The sequence below is a fragment of the Ranitomeya imitator genome, chromosome 2 (assembly GCF_032444005.1).
Source record: "Ranitomeya imitator isolate aRanImi1 chromosome 2, aRanImi1.pri, whole genome shotgun sequence".
Taxonomy (NCBI): Eukaryota; Metazoa; Chordata; class Amphibia; order Anura; family Dendrobatidae; genus Ranitomeya; species Ranitomeya imitator.
The window spans coordinates 511,099,391-511,114,686 of NC_091283.1; the positions used below are offsets into that span (position 1 = coordinate 511,099,391).

The 15,296-nt window shown below is 42.4% G+C and overlaps 1 protein-coding gene across 1 annotated transcript; it reads left to right on the forward strand.

Moving 5' to 3' along the window:
- Window positions 1–2,401: 2,401 nt before the first annotated feature.
- LOC138667538 (uncharacterized) lies at window positions 2,402–13,718 on the forward strand. The gene is made up of 8 exons (XM_069755705.1): window positions 2,402–2,617; window positions 7,578–7,647; window positions 7,719–7,830; window positions 10,453–10,539; window positions 10,623–10,697; window positions 12,433–12,640; window positions 12,729–12,888; window positions 13,002–13,718. Exons 6-8 carry the CDS (start codon window positions 12,526–12,528, stop codon window positions 13,516–13,518), a joined length of 792 nt encoding a protein of 263 aa, XP_069611806.1. The 5' UTR covers window positions 2,402–2,617; window positions 7,578–7,647; window positions 7,719–7,830; window positions 10,453–10,539; window positions 10,623–10,697; window positions 12,433–12,525; the 3' UTR covers window positions 13,519–13,718.
- Window positions 13,719–15,296: the final 1,578 nt, after the last annotated feature.

A 15,296-nucleotide genomic window follows, 5' to 3' on the forward strand; every position in this document is an offset into this window, starting at 1 on the left:
GATGAAGTATGTTCCTGGGCATGTGTATTTGTGATATTTCACCCATAATCCCCATACAGAACAATAATTATACCCATATTCCTATCAGAAGTAGATGAAGTATGTTCCTGGGCATGTGAATTTGTGATATTTCACCCATAATCCCCATACAGAACAATAATTATACTCATATTCCTATCAGAAGTAGATGAAATATGTTCCTGGGCATGTGTATTTGTGATATTTCACCCATAATCCCCATACAGAACAATAATTATACCCATATTCCTATCAGAAGTAGATGAAGTATGTTCCTGGGCATGTGTATTTGTGATATTTCACCCATAATACCCATACAGATCAATAGATATACACATATTCCTATCAGAAGTAGATGAAGTATGTTCCTGGGCATGTGTATTTGTGATATTTCACCCATAATCCCCATACAGAACAATAGATATACCCATATTCCTATCAGAAGTAGATGAAGTATGTTCCTGGGCATGTGTATTTGTGATATTTCACCCATAATCCCCATACAGAACAATAATTATACCCATATTCCTATCAGAAGTAGATGAAATATGTTCATGAGCATGTGTATTTGTGATATTTCACCCATAATCCCCATACAGAACAATAATTATACCCATATTCCTATCAGAAGTAGATGAAATATGTTCCTGGGCATGTGTATTTGTGATATTTCACCCATAATCCCCATACAGAACAATAGATATACCCATATTCCTATCAGAAGAAGATGAAATATGTTCATGAGCATGTGTATTTGTGATATTTCACCCATAATCCCCATACAGAACAATAATTATACCCATATTCCTATCAGAAGTAGATGAAGTATGTTCCTGGGCATGTGTATTTGTGATATTTCACCCATAATCCCCATACAGATCAATAGATATACCCATATTCCTATCAGAAGAAGATGAAATATGTTCATGAGCATGTGTATTTGTGATATTTCACCCATAATCCCCATACAGAACAATAATTATACTCATATTCCTATCAGAAGTAGATGAAATATGTTCCTGGGCATGTGTATTTGTGATATTTCACCCATAATCCCCATACAGAACAATAATTATACCCATATTCCTATCAGAAGTAGATGAAGTATGTTCCTGGGCATGTGTATTTGTGATATTTCACCCATAATCCCCATACAGAACAATAATTATACCCATATTCCTATCAGAAGTAGATGAAGTATGTTCCTGGGCATGTGTATTTGTGATATTTCACCCATAATCCCCATACAGAACAATAATTATACCCATATTCCTATCAGAAGTAGATGAAATATGTTCCTGGGCATGTGTATTTGTGATATTTCACCCATAATCCCCATACAGAACAATAGATATACCCATATTCCTATCAGAAGAAGATGAAATATGTTCATGAGCATGTGTATTTGTGATATTTCACCCATAATCCCCATACAGAACAATAATTATACCCATATTCCTATCAGAAGTAGATGAAGTATGTTCCTGGGCATGTGTATTTGTGATATTTCACCCATAATCCCCATACAGATCAATAGATATACCCATATTCCTATCAGAAGTAGATGAAGTATGTTCCTGGGCATGTGTATTTGTGATATTTCACCCATAATCCCCATACAGATCAATAGATATACCCATAGTCCTATGAGATGTTGATGAGATATATCACCAGGCATGTGTAACCCGATATTCTACACATAATCCCATATAGTTACAATCTTTTTTTCCCTGGTTCTATTATTAAACTTTAATCCAGCCCTGTGGATGTTCTGATTCATTTAAGTATTTCCATTGAATTCCCTTCTTGCTATATTACAAGAAGTTCATTTCCTGGGCTGCATTTGTAAAATGTGCTGCCATCTAGTGGTGGAGTCTAGTATTGCAGCCAATCATCCCATCATCCCATCATCCCAATATGCAGTTTAGTCCGTCCCGAACAAAACCCGTGTAATTGCAATCATTTTCTGGAAGTGTGCCAACACGTGCGGCCATGACTATATATCTATAGGCCAAACTTTTGATGCGTTTTTCAACTTTAACATTGCTTTCAACCAATACAAAAGCATTCACTGGGAAATGTCATTGTAACATTTAACAACCCTAGCTGGCCAAGTGGTGTGTACACATAAGCAGACCCATCTTGTTTCATTTATGAAGGAGGGACTGTTAAAGTCACAGAGCCTATTTTTAGAGGGGCTTCAGGTGGCCTTAATATCCTGCATTGCCTGGTATAACATAGAGTGGGGAGAGCAGTGTGTGGGCAGGATCTCCACCTTCTCTCTCCCTCCCCCAGTCTCTGGCTAGGATGGGGGGAGGGAGGCTCAGCACAATCATTTCCCTGAGCTACACTGGCTATGATGCTGCTGGAGCCGCTCACAGCAGTACGCTCAGCACACCAGCATGGACCGGGTCAGGCTGCTGGAGTGTGGGGCCAAGAGAGCTGTGCACTTGTGCAGCCACTGCTGAAGAAAGTGCTTAGAGAAGTGAATAGAAGATGGCCTCTCTCTCCCACACTGCTGTCAGACAAGCTCTAGCTCTGCTGTCGGCACGGTCAGGAGGGGGAGGGGAGCTCCAGAGGAACACAGTGCTGACCTGAAGTGAGTACTGGAGCTTCCTGTTTATGTCTCTATCTATCCTGACCTTGTTCTGTCCTCCACCCCCAAGAAAAGCTGTTTGTCCTGTTTGCCCCATACATCTGCACTCTCCCTGCCCCCTCTACCCTTTCTGTTTTCTAGTTGCTGATATCACAATGTCTCCCCCCACCTCTGTTCTGTGATGGTGACAGCAGATCCCCATCTTCTTCACAGCGCTTGCTGCCCGAGATCCATCTATCTTATTTCTGTGTGTGTATAAGGCTATGTGCACACATTGCTGATTTTGATGCGTTCCCGCAGCGTTTTTGGACGCGCAGCATTGCCTCAAATCCGCAGTGTGTTGTGCACACAATGTTAACCAATGGGAAATACAAAAACACTGTACACATGCTGTGGAAAAAACGTTCGGAATCGCTGCAGGTTTTTTTCCGCAGCATGTCAATTCTTTGTGCAGAAATGCAGCGTTTCTGCATCCATTGACTATACACTGAGTAAGGCAAATCTGCACATCAAAAAACGCATGACAATCCAAAACAAATCCACATGAAATCCGCAAGCATTTTGGCCTGCATTTTCTGCAAGAGATGCAGATTCTGTGCGGAAAATTCCAAAGGCCAATCCGCAACGTGTGCACATACCCTAAATGTATACACAAATGCACACCTATACACTATATAAATAAGTACAGTGTGCATGTCTGCAATGCATTTAAGTCAATGTGTATACAATACATTTGCCATTTTTAGTGATGGATTCAGACATAAAAAAGCATATATGCTTTAGTTAAACGCGCCACAAAAAAATGCTCATGTACTTTTAAAAAAACCTTGCACTTTTAAATGCAGAATGAATATTATATCTATAATGTTATTTATAGTAAAAATATAATAGTAAAAAAAATTACCAAGGGTTGTCCCATTTTAAAAATTACTTCATAATCTTCGGGGTATAAAAAAAAAAAAAGGTCAAAAACAACTGAGTTTTAGGCTGTGTGCCCACGTTGCGTTCTTTATACATTTCTGCTGCGTTTTTGCTGCAGCGGAAACACTTAAAAATCGCATTCCCATGCAATCCTTTGGGATTCCGCAGTTGCTGTGCCCATGCTGCGGATTTTCCCGCTGCGGAATCATATAGCGCTAAAATCCACAGCATGTTCATTATTCCTGCGGAATCGCGGCGATTCCGCCACCATAGGATTGCACTGAAACGCTCACTTTACGCATGTGGCTATGCCCACCATGCATAAAGTGAGCACTTCATGTGCAGATGGTACCCGGGTCTGGAGAAGAGGCTCTCTCCTCCAGGCCCTGGGTACCATATTCATGTAAAATAAAAATAAAAAAAGAATTAAAATAAAAAATAGGGATATACTTATCTTCTGATGGCCCCCGGAGTCCTCCCGCCTCTCAGCAGTGCACGTGGCGGCTTCCGTTCCCAGGGATGCTGTGTGCGAATCACCTGGGATGACGTTGCGGTCACACGACCGTGACGTCACAAAGGTCCTTCGCGCAAAGCAACCCTGGGAACAGAACGTACTGGGAGCGCCGCTGAGGAGATCGGGGGCCGTCAGAAGGCGAGGATAACCATATGGTTTTTTTTATTATTTTTAACATTCTAATAATAATAATAATAAAAAGAATGACTGTTAAAAAAAGAAAATCTTAAAGGGAACCTGTCACCCCAAAAATCGAAGATGAGCTAAGCCCACCAGCATCAGGGACTTATCTACAGCATTCTATAATGCTGTAGATAAGCCCCTGATGTATCCTGAAAGATGAGAAAAAGAGGTTATATTATACTCACCCAGGGGCGGTCCCGGTCCGATGGGCGTTGCGGTCCAGTCCGGGGACTCCCATCTTCTTACGATGACGTCCTCTTCTTGTCTTCACGCTGCGGCTCCGGCGCAGGCGTACTGTCTGCCCTGTTGAGGGCAGAGCAAAGTACTGTAGTGCGCAGGCGCCGGGCCTCTCTGACCTTTCCGGCACCTGCGCACTGCAGTACTTTGCATTCCAGAATGCTGTAGATAAGCCCCTGATGCTGGTGGGCTTAGCTCACCTTCGATTTTGGAGGTGTCAGGTTCCCTTTAAGGCTGTGTGCACACGTTGCGGTTTTTTCACTTTTTTTGCTATAAAAACGAGATAAAAACGCACACATATGCATCCCATCAATTATAATGCATTCTGCAATTTTTGTGCACATGTTGCGTTTTTTTTTCCACGAAAAAAATTCATTGCGGTAAAAAAGATTGATCTCTGGGAAACTAAAAAATATACTAAATCTTGACGGCTTAAAAGTGAACAGGTGTAGCTAAGGATCACATTGGTATCCAGGTTTTTTTCTTTGTATTGTTATAGTAACAGAAAAATTAAACTAAGGCCATGATCACACGCTCAGTATTTTACCTCAGTTAGGGCTTGTGCACACGCTGCGGATTCCATTGCGGAATTTTCCGCAGCGGAATTGATAAATCCGCAGTGCAAAACCGCTGCGTTTTTTACTGCGGATTTATCGCGGTTTCCGCTGCGGTTTTACACCTGCAGTTTTCTATTGGAGCAGGTGTAAACCCGCAGCGGAATCCGCACAAAGAATTGACATGCTGCGGAATATAAACCGCTGCGTTTCTGCGCGTTTTTTTCCGCAGCATGTGGACTGCGGATTTTATTTCCCATAGATTTACATTGTACTGTAAACTTATGGGAAACTGCTGCAGAAATCCGCAGCGTGTGCACATACCCTAAAGGTCCTTGAGACCTCTATGGTTACCATTCTGATGCATTGCTGACCCCCGATCATGTGACGGGGGGGTCAACGATGCGCTCATTTCCAGCCGGATGGCCGGAAGCGCCGGTTAAATGCCACTGTCAGCGTTTGTCAGCGGTATTTAACTAGTTAATAGCGGCGGGTGAATCGCGATTTCACGCGCTGCTATTGCGGGCACATGTCAGCTGTTCAAAACACCGCCGGAGCCCATGCTATCCCGTCCGAGGTCAGAAAGGGGTTAAGTAAAGGAGCCGCCTCCTGTGTTCAAAATACATGCCCAGAGCCTGCGCTCGTTACTCGCCTGATGTAAGTTCACGGGCATTGCGCATGGTGCATGCCCGAGAAATGTTGGCAGAGTGCAGGCGATGGGCATGTATTTTGAACACAGGAGGCGGCGCACAGACACAAGAGGGAGATGATTGACGTCTCGGAGGCGGTTGACACCGGGGTAGAAGACATACCTCCGGGACTCAATACAGGTATGGCGCAAAATTTATAAAAGTGAATATTTCAGCATTCCTAGGGATACTAAGCATAAGAGCCACCTTCACAGAATGCAGCCTTGGTGCTGCTGAAGGTGGCTCTTTTACTTAAAAACGCCCTGGGGGGGTGACAGGTTCCCTTTAAATACAGTGATCAGGTCTTTGTTGTTTCCGTTCGAGTGTCTATCTTTTTAGCAAAAAAAAAAAAAAAAAATGTGCAGGATGTTGTACCTGTTCTTCTAATGAATATAATGAAACTTACTACTGAGCCTCCTAACAAATACTACAAAACAAAGGTGTACCTAGCCTGAGCATTGAAATTTAGAGTGGGCCCCTGGAGTCAGTTCCATTGGTGGGCCCTAGGCACCCCAGTCTGACACTGGGGCTACCCCAACCCCCGCTACATAATTAAGACGTGTACTACCTTAGATTATACACTGATATTAGTGTGTTTTACCGCATAATTGGTGGTCTTGTATTTATTGCGATGTAGCTACATAGTGGGCCCCAAGAATGATTTTCTCTGGTTGGCCCAAGGTGCTCCAGTCCGACGCTGTGTCTGCGTGTGTGTGTGTGTGTGTGTGTGTGTGTGTGTGTGTGTGTGTGTGTGTGTGTGTGTGTGTGTGTGTGCATATGACGTACTGACTACAGCAAGAGCTAAAAACCTGAATACAGCCAGAGGCCTGCCATCGTCCTGCAACAGCCAGCGTCCAGATCCACCCTGAGGCCTGCCACTGAAAAGATCCATCTCCAGCCGGAGGCCTGCCAGCATCCCAAACAGTGTGATTTGTGCCTTTTTTATGTGTGTATGTGTGTGTGTCTGTAAGTGTCTTGTGTTTGGGTGTGCCTGTGTGTTTGCATAATGTACGTTTGTGTGTGTGCATGCACCTGTGTGCTGTCAGGCATGTGTGTGTGCGCGTCTTGTTGATTGCATGTGCATGCCTCTGTGCAGCATGTGGTGTCATTGTGTCAGCGTTTTTTTTCAGTTTAAAATTGCTGTTTTCTTTTATTGGCAATCTGATGTATTTTAGTGGTCTGTGCTGCATGTGGTTTCCATGTGTGAGCGTGTGTGTTGTGTGTGTTTTTTTTCCAGTTTAAAATTGTTGTTTTAATTGTAAATCTGATGTATTTTAGTGGTCTGTGCAGCATGTGGTTTCATTGTGTGAGCGTGTTTTTTTTTTTTGTTTTTTTTTTTAGTTTAAAATTGTTGTTTTTTTTTTTACAGTTGAAACCATTCACTGTTGATGTACTTGTATTTAAAATAAAGAGCATTTTAGCTTCTAATTGTGATGTAAAAAATAAAATAAAAAAGAAATTAATAAAATGTGTTTTAAAAAAATGTTCGTTGTATCATTTCAGGTAAAGGTAAATTTAACACTGGTGTATGTACAAATGACCACACATGCAATACAGAGTCGGTTGAGGGTTTTTTTTATTAAATAAAGGTATTTTTGAAAAGGGGTTTTTTTGGGTGGGGGGAATTTTTCAAGGGATATTTGAAAATCAAATTTGTGGTTAATACCTTTGAAATGGTGGGTTGACATTTCAATTACTTTTTTTTTTTTGGGTGGTGTAAATGGTTAGGTGCATCTGGTGTATTTGTTTTTGGTTTTGGGTGTTGGCCTGCATGAACATTGCTCACAAAATTTGAGCAGGGTGGTTATCGTTAACACTACGTAGTTCGGGTGGTGGATCTAACTAAAAATTCTTTATACCTACAGATCCACCAGATACCCTAGCCAGCCCACAGGGACCACCCCAACGTCCACACATCTTCATCTTGTTCCTTAAGTAAGTATTAAAGACCCTAAATCTGCGTAATCAATGTGTATAGCAGATTCCAAGTGTCTTTTTACTTACAGAGGCAAGAGTACCACAGCTACCTCAGCCAAACGCAGGACCAGGGACCACAGCCACCTCGACCAATCTACAGGGACCACCCCGACGTCCACACATCTTCATCTTGTTCCTTAAGTAAGTATTAAAGACCCTGAGGCCGGCGTCACACTTGCGAGTTTTACGGACGTAAGAGCGCAGAAACTACGTCCGCAAAACATACGGCACAATTATTCTCTATGCCCCTGCTCCTATCTGCCGTATTAAACTGATCAGTATTATAGGGCTTTCTACGGCCGTAGAAAATCTTTTTTATACACAAAAAACACCACACCAATAGTGGGTGAAAAAGAGGCATAGGCAAAATACTTTACTCATAAAAATAGAATTTTATTACACATATAATTTAAAAACCAAACAAGAAGACTCATACAAAAAATGACTGATGGAGTACAGAGCAAAAATAATTGGATGGTGCTACAAGTGCTTACACTCTAATTTGGCACTTTAAATATTACGAAATGCACTGTAGTAAATAGGCTACCCTCAGATAGAATATCTATACGCATATATAGCTTTAGTAAACAAAGTGCCTAGTGCATGGGACCTATCCAATCAAAGTTCAAACAGGGCACAAATATATAGCTTCAATTTATCGCCTGCCACAAGACAAAGTTGTGGTGGAATATGGCCACTTTAGAGAATTATCTAGCACAGAATATTGTCCCTAGAGGCTTGAGAGTGCAAGTTTATCCTTCTTTTGAATTGGAGGATCCTGAGTTGATCCAGCGGTGGAAAAAAGCAGCAATCACATGTTCCTTAGAGTTTATTAAAATTATCATAGAGAAAAATGCGAATAGTATCAGTATTTTAAATGCTGATATAGAGGAACTGCATAAAAATATGAAGAAACAACTGCCGATAGATAGGATGGAGAGCTTTATACAAACCATGGAGAAGGATATCGATAAGTGGGAAAATGAAATAAGTGAGCTCAAATTAAAGAAATTTTTAAGGGATACAGCCGATTTTGAAATGGATAAGATCTTTCGATGGCAGCTCCCAAAGAAAAAATCTAAAATGGGTGGAGCAAAACATAATGGCTCTGGACGAGATGAGGCCTCAAATGGTGAACGTAGCACTTCATGTAGTGAAGCAGAGAGTGTAAATGAATATCAGATACGAACACGGACAGGTAATCGAGAAGGAAAGAAATATCCTGATATTTTCAACAATAGGAGGATGAACAGACGCCAAAACGATAAGTCCAAGGTAATTAATTTATCTAAACATGTGTTAAGTGTGTCACAACTGAAGGTGTTAGAAAGAGGCCTTACATTCTCTCCCTCCTCGAATCTAGATAAATTCCAAGTAATCAAGGACGTGCATCTATTTGTACGCAAAATTTTGCTGCAGAAATTACACCATAGAGATGGCTTTCTAGGAAAGTTCCCACGATCTAGGAACAGCCAGCAGAGGGCGCCTCACCACAAATGCAGGTAAATATAGGTCAATGACCTACTTTACCTACATTCGCCGGGGTATTGCAGACATGAGCAGCTGCATTAGCGGAGCTCGTGGCTGCAAAATATTTTAACCCCTTCAGATGGATTTACATCGTTGGACGTGACAGATCCTCGGAAGGTATGTATGGTGTTGGTTTATTATTTTTTTATTTATTTACAGATTGAGGGTCTTCAGTGAGTGGATTGAGAGTAGAATAAATTAATACAACAACCTTTGTGATTTTTTTTTCATTAAATTAATTTTTAATAATGTGTGGGTTTTTTTTTTAACCCTTTACTAGTATTGGATTAATAATGGATAGGTGTCATAATTGATGCCTCTCCATTATTAATTAGGCTTAATGTCACCTTACAATAGCAAGGTGGCATTAACCCTTCATTACCCCATATCCCACCGCTACACGGGAATGGGAAGAGAGTGACCAAGTGCCAGAATAGGCGCATCTTCCAGATGTGCCTTTTCTGGGGTGGCTGGGGGCAGGTGTTTTTAGCCAGGGGGGGGGCCAATAACCGTGGACCCTCTCCAGGCTATTAATATCTACCCTCAGTCACTGGCTTTACTACTCTGGCGGAGAAAATTGCGCGGGAGCCCACGCCAATTTTTTCCGCCATTTAACCCTTTAATTTAGCTAGAACGGCCAAATTTTGCATAGACACACTACTAACATTAGTAGTGTGGAATATGCAAAAAAAATGGTGATATGACATGGTTTACTGTATGTAAACCAGGTCTCATATCATGTCGGGTTTAGGAAGGAGAAAGCAAAAGCCGGTAATTGAATTACCGGCTTTCTGCTAGATCGCGCTGGATGAAATATTAATATATATACATATATGTGTCTACTGACATATTTATATATATATATATATATATATATATATATATGTATATATATGTGTGTATATATATATATATATATATATATATATATATATATACATTATATATATATATATTTTTTTTTTTTTACACATGGATCCCTTGTATAGCCGTATGTCGGTTTTGCAAGCCTGCGATAAAAGCAAGCAGTACGGATGACATACGGAGGATGCCATGCGCAAAAACGCTGAAACACCCTGCCTACGGAGGAGCTACGGACCACTATTTTCGAGACTTTTCAGCGTATTACGGCCGTAATATAACGGACCGTATTTTCATATGCTGTGTGTGACGCCGGCCTAAATCTGCGTAATCAATGTGTATAGCAGATTACAAGTGTCTTTTTACTTACAGAGCCAAGAGTACCACAGCTACCTCAGCCAAAACACAGCCACAATGTCCTCTACTGATAGCTCTCCACCAGAGCAACAGCATGTATCGGTAAGTTACCAAAAATTTTAAAGTGTTTTTGTTTTTACACTTTACATTTATGTTAAATCACTACATGCATTATGTTTAAACAGGAAACTGAAGCGGCAGAGGGACTGTCAGAAGGGGACGAGATGGATGGAGAGATGCAGATAGCGGAGGAACACAGTGTAAGTAGTGGTGAAAAAGTTGCTTCACACATCACAGTGCAACCAACACAAAAATGATCTTCACACATCACTGTACACATAAAACATGTGCCTACAGAAAGCGGTCATCCAATTGGTCTGGTCTCATGCTAGATCAAGAATATCACATTTTGTATTAAGCAGGTCCAAGAAGAGGGGGGAATTGGCCTACCAGACTTCCTAGTATATAGTCGTGCCTCATTAGGTACTTGCATTTTAGACCTATACCACAGCAGTAACAACAAGAAATGGGTGGGCCTGGAGGGTGATCTCGTTGGCGGGGATCCTCAGACGATACTATGGAACACGGGAGGGGGGGGGGGGTTGAGGTCGAACCTTCCATTCATGACTAGGAACATGCTTCTACTTGTACGACAGAGTGGCAGAAATACTATAACCTCTACAGCCCCGGGTCCACTAACCCCAATTTACGACAATCCTCACTTCCCCGCAGGTCTCCGTAGGGAAAATTTCCTTAGTAAAAACAGAGCTTCAAGACCCATTATATTTGACTTCATAAATCAGACAGGTATTAAGTCCCTACACGAAATATACCAGGGGGGGGGAACCTCCTGAGGGCTCTTGGTTCTTTTACGAACAGCTAAAGAGCTTCATAGGCACATCATTTAAACTTAATAAGTCCATGGGGTTGTTAACCCCTTTCGAGAAAATTTGTCTCGCTGAGGAGCCCCCGTCTCGTAAGGTGTCCCTCTTATATCATCTTTTCCAGGAGAGTCAGACCCAAACACATGACTTCCCAACGTTTTTCTCAAGATGGGAGAGTGACTTGGGGATTTCATTGTCCCAAGAGGAAAGAGATAAGATTTTTCTGTTCACCTTTAGGACTTCGCTGTCGGCTGTGTCACAGGAGAGGAGTTACAAGGTTCTGTCGGGGTGGTATAGATGCCCCTGCCAGGTTCACGCTATGTTCCCGGTGATACCGGATATCTGTTGGAGATGCACATCAGAAAAAGGGACTTATGTCCATATCTGGAGGGAATGTCCACCCATAAAGAAATTCTGGATGCTAGTTTTCGATCTCCATAACAAATTATCCTTTCGCAAATACAACCCACAGTGGAACTAGCCCTCTTGTCTCTGTGTGACATGTTGATATCTGGTTTTAAGAGGAGTCTTCTCAGACATTTTCTTACGGCTGCCAGGAATTTGATTCCTAGATACTGGAAGCAGGATCGTTACCCCTCAGGCTCCGATTTTGTTGAGGAGCTTAACAACATTTACAGAATGGAACAATTGATAAGTGAATCCATGGGGGATTCAGCGAAATTTTTTAACACTTGGGCTTCATGGATTGTTTTCAGGGAGACCCCGGAGTTGGACATATGGTTGTCCAGGTCCTAATTCATATCTGGAGCCGATATGGGAGCGTTCGCGTAATGGTTGTTGCCCCTATCCTCTGGCCTGCTGTCGTGGCCTAAAGCCAATGTTGGTGACTCAATGTTCTTCTCTCCACTACATGGGGCCTGGGGTCGGCCCGGGAGGGGTGCCGCATTCCTCATACCTAGCGTACCCTCTTACCTTCACCCGCTTTCCTTTCCCCCCCTCCTCCCCCCCCCGTGAAGGTCCTCCCAGCCGCTCCCAGAGTCAACGTAATCGCCACCGCGGTCGGCCAGCGGTGAGTTGTATTTGTTTTGTTTCTTCTATTGGAATTTTTGTATTTCAGTGTACGAAGTTTTTTTTTGTTTAATTTTCACAGTCTTCACAGCGTGCTCCCGAAACCGATGAGGAGGAGGGCATTAATGTGGATAGCCTCATTGAGGAGGTCTGCGAGTGGGAGCCGCTGTAGAACATGGCTGACCGCAGGCATGCTGATACACATGTGACCCGTCGGCTCTGGGATGAAGTGTGCGAAAACCTGTTTCCGAGGTGGGAGGACCTTCATCCAAGGCAGCGGAGTAAAGAAAGTAAGTATTCACTTTTCAGTGATGTTTTGAGCTGAATGTAATGTATTGTAATTAACAATTTTTTTTAAATTCATTCTTGTCTTCACAGGTGATAGGGTTAGGAAGCGGTGGCGGTCACTGAGAGATTGCTACAAGAGGGAATTTAACGAGGAGATGCAGGCCCAGAGTGGTTCAGCAGGAAAGAAAAGACGGTGCTATAAATACGGCCCTGCCCTGACCTTCCTCAGGCAAACCATGCTGAATCGAGTGTAAGTATTCAACAGCCCATTAAATAACCATGTTAACCTGTCTAACTTTGTTTGGTTTCAGTCAGGGCTTTTTCCTATCAATATATTAATTTTTTTTTTTTTTTCTTTCACAGCACCTTCAGCAGCCATCGGGCACCTGCATCGACCTCGGCGCCCTCTGGAGCGATCTCTCAGGAGTCCGCCACCGAGGGCCACGTCGGTAGGCCCCACACCTCTGACCCCTCTGTCCCGTCCACTTCCACCACCCCAAGCACTGAAGCATCATTGCAGCCTTCCTTACTTGCATCTGATCAACAGTTAGCGTTCCCTTTACCCCACCCCTCTGATCCTGCCACCTCTAGACCACCATTAGGTTCGTGGCGGCAGCGACAGAGAGGTCAGGAAAGGAGCTATGCTCCTGAATTCTTGCATCTGAATGCATCCTTCCAAGGATCTTTCAAGATTTTGGGAGAACAAGTGACTGCTGGTTTCAACATGGTGCAAGCTCGCATCAGTGAAACCAGCAGGGAAACCAGCAGTCGCTTGGATTGGCTGCATTCAGATGTAAGTCAATCTCCAGCCAACCTTTTTTTTTTCAATCCATGCTCAGGAGCATGGAAAAGCTTTCTTTTGAGAAGCAGATGCGGGTAATGAATAGCTGCCATGATGCTCTTCTTAAGGCCCTGTCCGAACCCCAAACTACCCCCGCACCTCCCCACACAGCCACTACTACATTGCCACCCCAGTCTCAATATCCACCCCAGTCTCAATATCCACCCCAGTCCCAATACCCATCCCGTCCCACAAACCAAATGCCTTCCCCACTGTTTTTTTCAAGACCTGTAAATTTATTTTTTGGGGGGGTTATAATATCTTTCTAAAAAAAAAAAAAAAGTTAAAATATACTTTTATGAAAAAAAGGTTTATATTAAAAAAGTTTTTCTTAAAAAGAAAATGTGTTCACTAAAAAAAAAATAACTTAAATTGTTTTTTGATTTAAACTCTACTCTTTGTGTCTGTGCATTCATTTTGGTAAGCTACTATGGTAACTAATCAAAAGGTAAAAAAACAACACCACCACACGTTAAACGGTATAACATATTGGTTTTATTACAAAGAAAACCACACTTTTTGAAACTGATTTTTTTGGTGGGTCAACACAATTTGTACAGAAACAAATCCATGAAACATTACAAAAACATGTCACACAATTTGGTCTTGCCATGGAACCTGACTAACAGGTGACACAAAATACTCCGCAAACTGGTCACTCATACTTGTAACAGAACCAGCGGAGCGAACGGAGCTGCTGCTGTAATCCCACAAGGTTGTCTCCAATTCTTCTTCATCAACCGAAACTGGCTCCTTTGAAAGTACAAAGTTATGGAGCACCACACAGGCCTTCACCACCTCGTCAACGGTTTGGGTGTGCAGTTTGATGGCAGTGAGCAGAACTCTCCACTTTGCAGTTAATAATCCAAATTCACACTCGACCACGCGTCTGGCTCGAGTAAGGCGGTAATTAAATACCCTTTTTGTTCTGGTTAAGTCTCTGCTAGCATATGGTTTAAGGAGGTGTGGCGATAATTGGAAAGCCTCATCACCAACACATAGGTATGGCATGGGTGGTTCAGTTGTTCCCGGGACTGGTCTGGCGGGAAATCGTATGCATCTCCATACAAGTAACGGCCCATAGGAGAGTTTTTGAACACTTGGGAGTCGTTGGACCGGCCATAGGCTCCTATGTCGACAGCCAGGAATCTGCAGTTGGCATCTCCTATAGCCATTAGTACGATAGAAAAGTACTTCTTATAATTGTAGTACTCCGATCCAGATCCTGCCGGTTTTGCAATCCGTATGTGTTTCCCATCGACGGCACCAACACAATTTGGGAAATGGCAAATTTGTGCAAACAGGTCTGCGCTTGTCAGCCAGATGTTCATTGTTGGTTGGGGAATATACTCCTGCTGCAAAGTGTCCCAGATCGCCCGACAGGTCTCTTTCACTATTCCGGAAATAGTAGAAATCCCTTGCCGGAATTGATAATGGAGTGACGTCAAGGATTCACCCGTAGCAAGGAAGCTGTGAAAAAAAATAAACATGTTATTTTATTGCACAGACCAACACTTTTTTAAAATTATGGTAGTTTCAATAAATGCCACTGTGGAACGTTTTGTTCTGACGGGACACACAGTAAAAACTGCATTGAACAGAAAACAGTTATCTGGCCAGAAACAATAAAAAAAAAATTACATGCTGCAGAAAATGCAACGCAATGTTTCAGCGCAGTATTTTCTGCAGCATGTTACATTACATTAAATCTGAGCAATACAATTAAAAAAAGAGGCAGTGTAATGGCCAGAAACAATTAAAAACATTACATGCTGCATAAAATGCAACGCAATGTTTCAGCGCAGTATTTTCTGCAG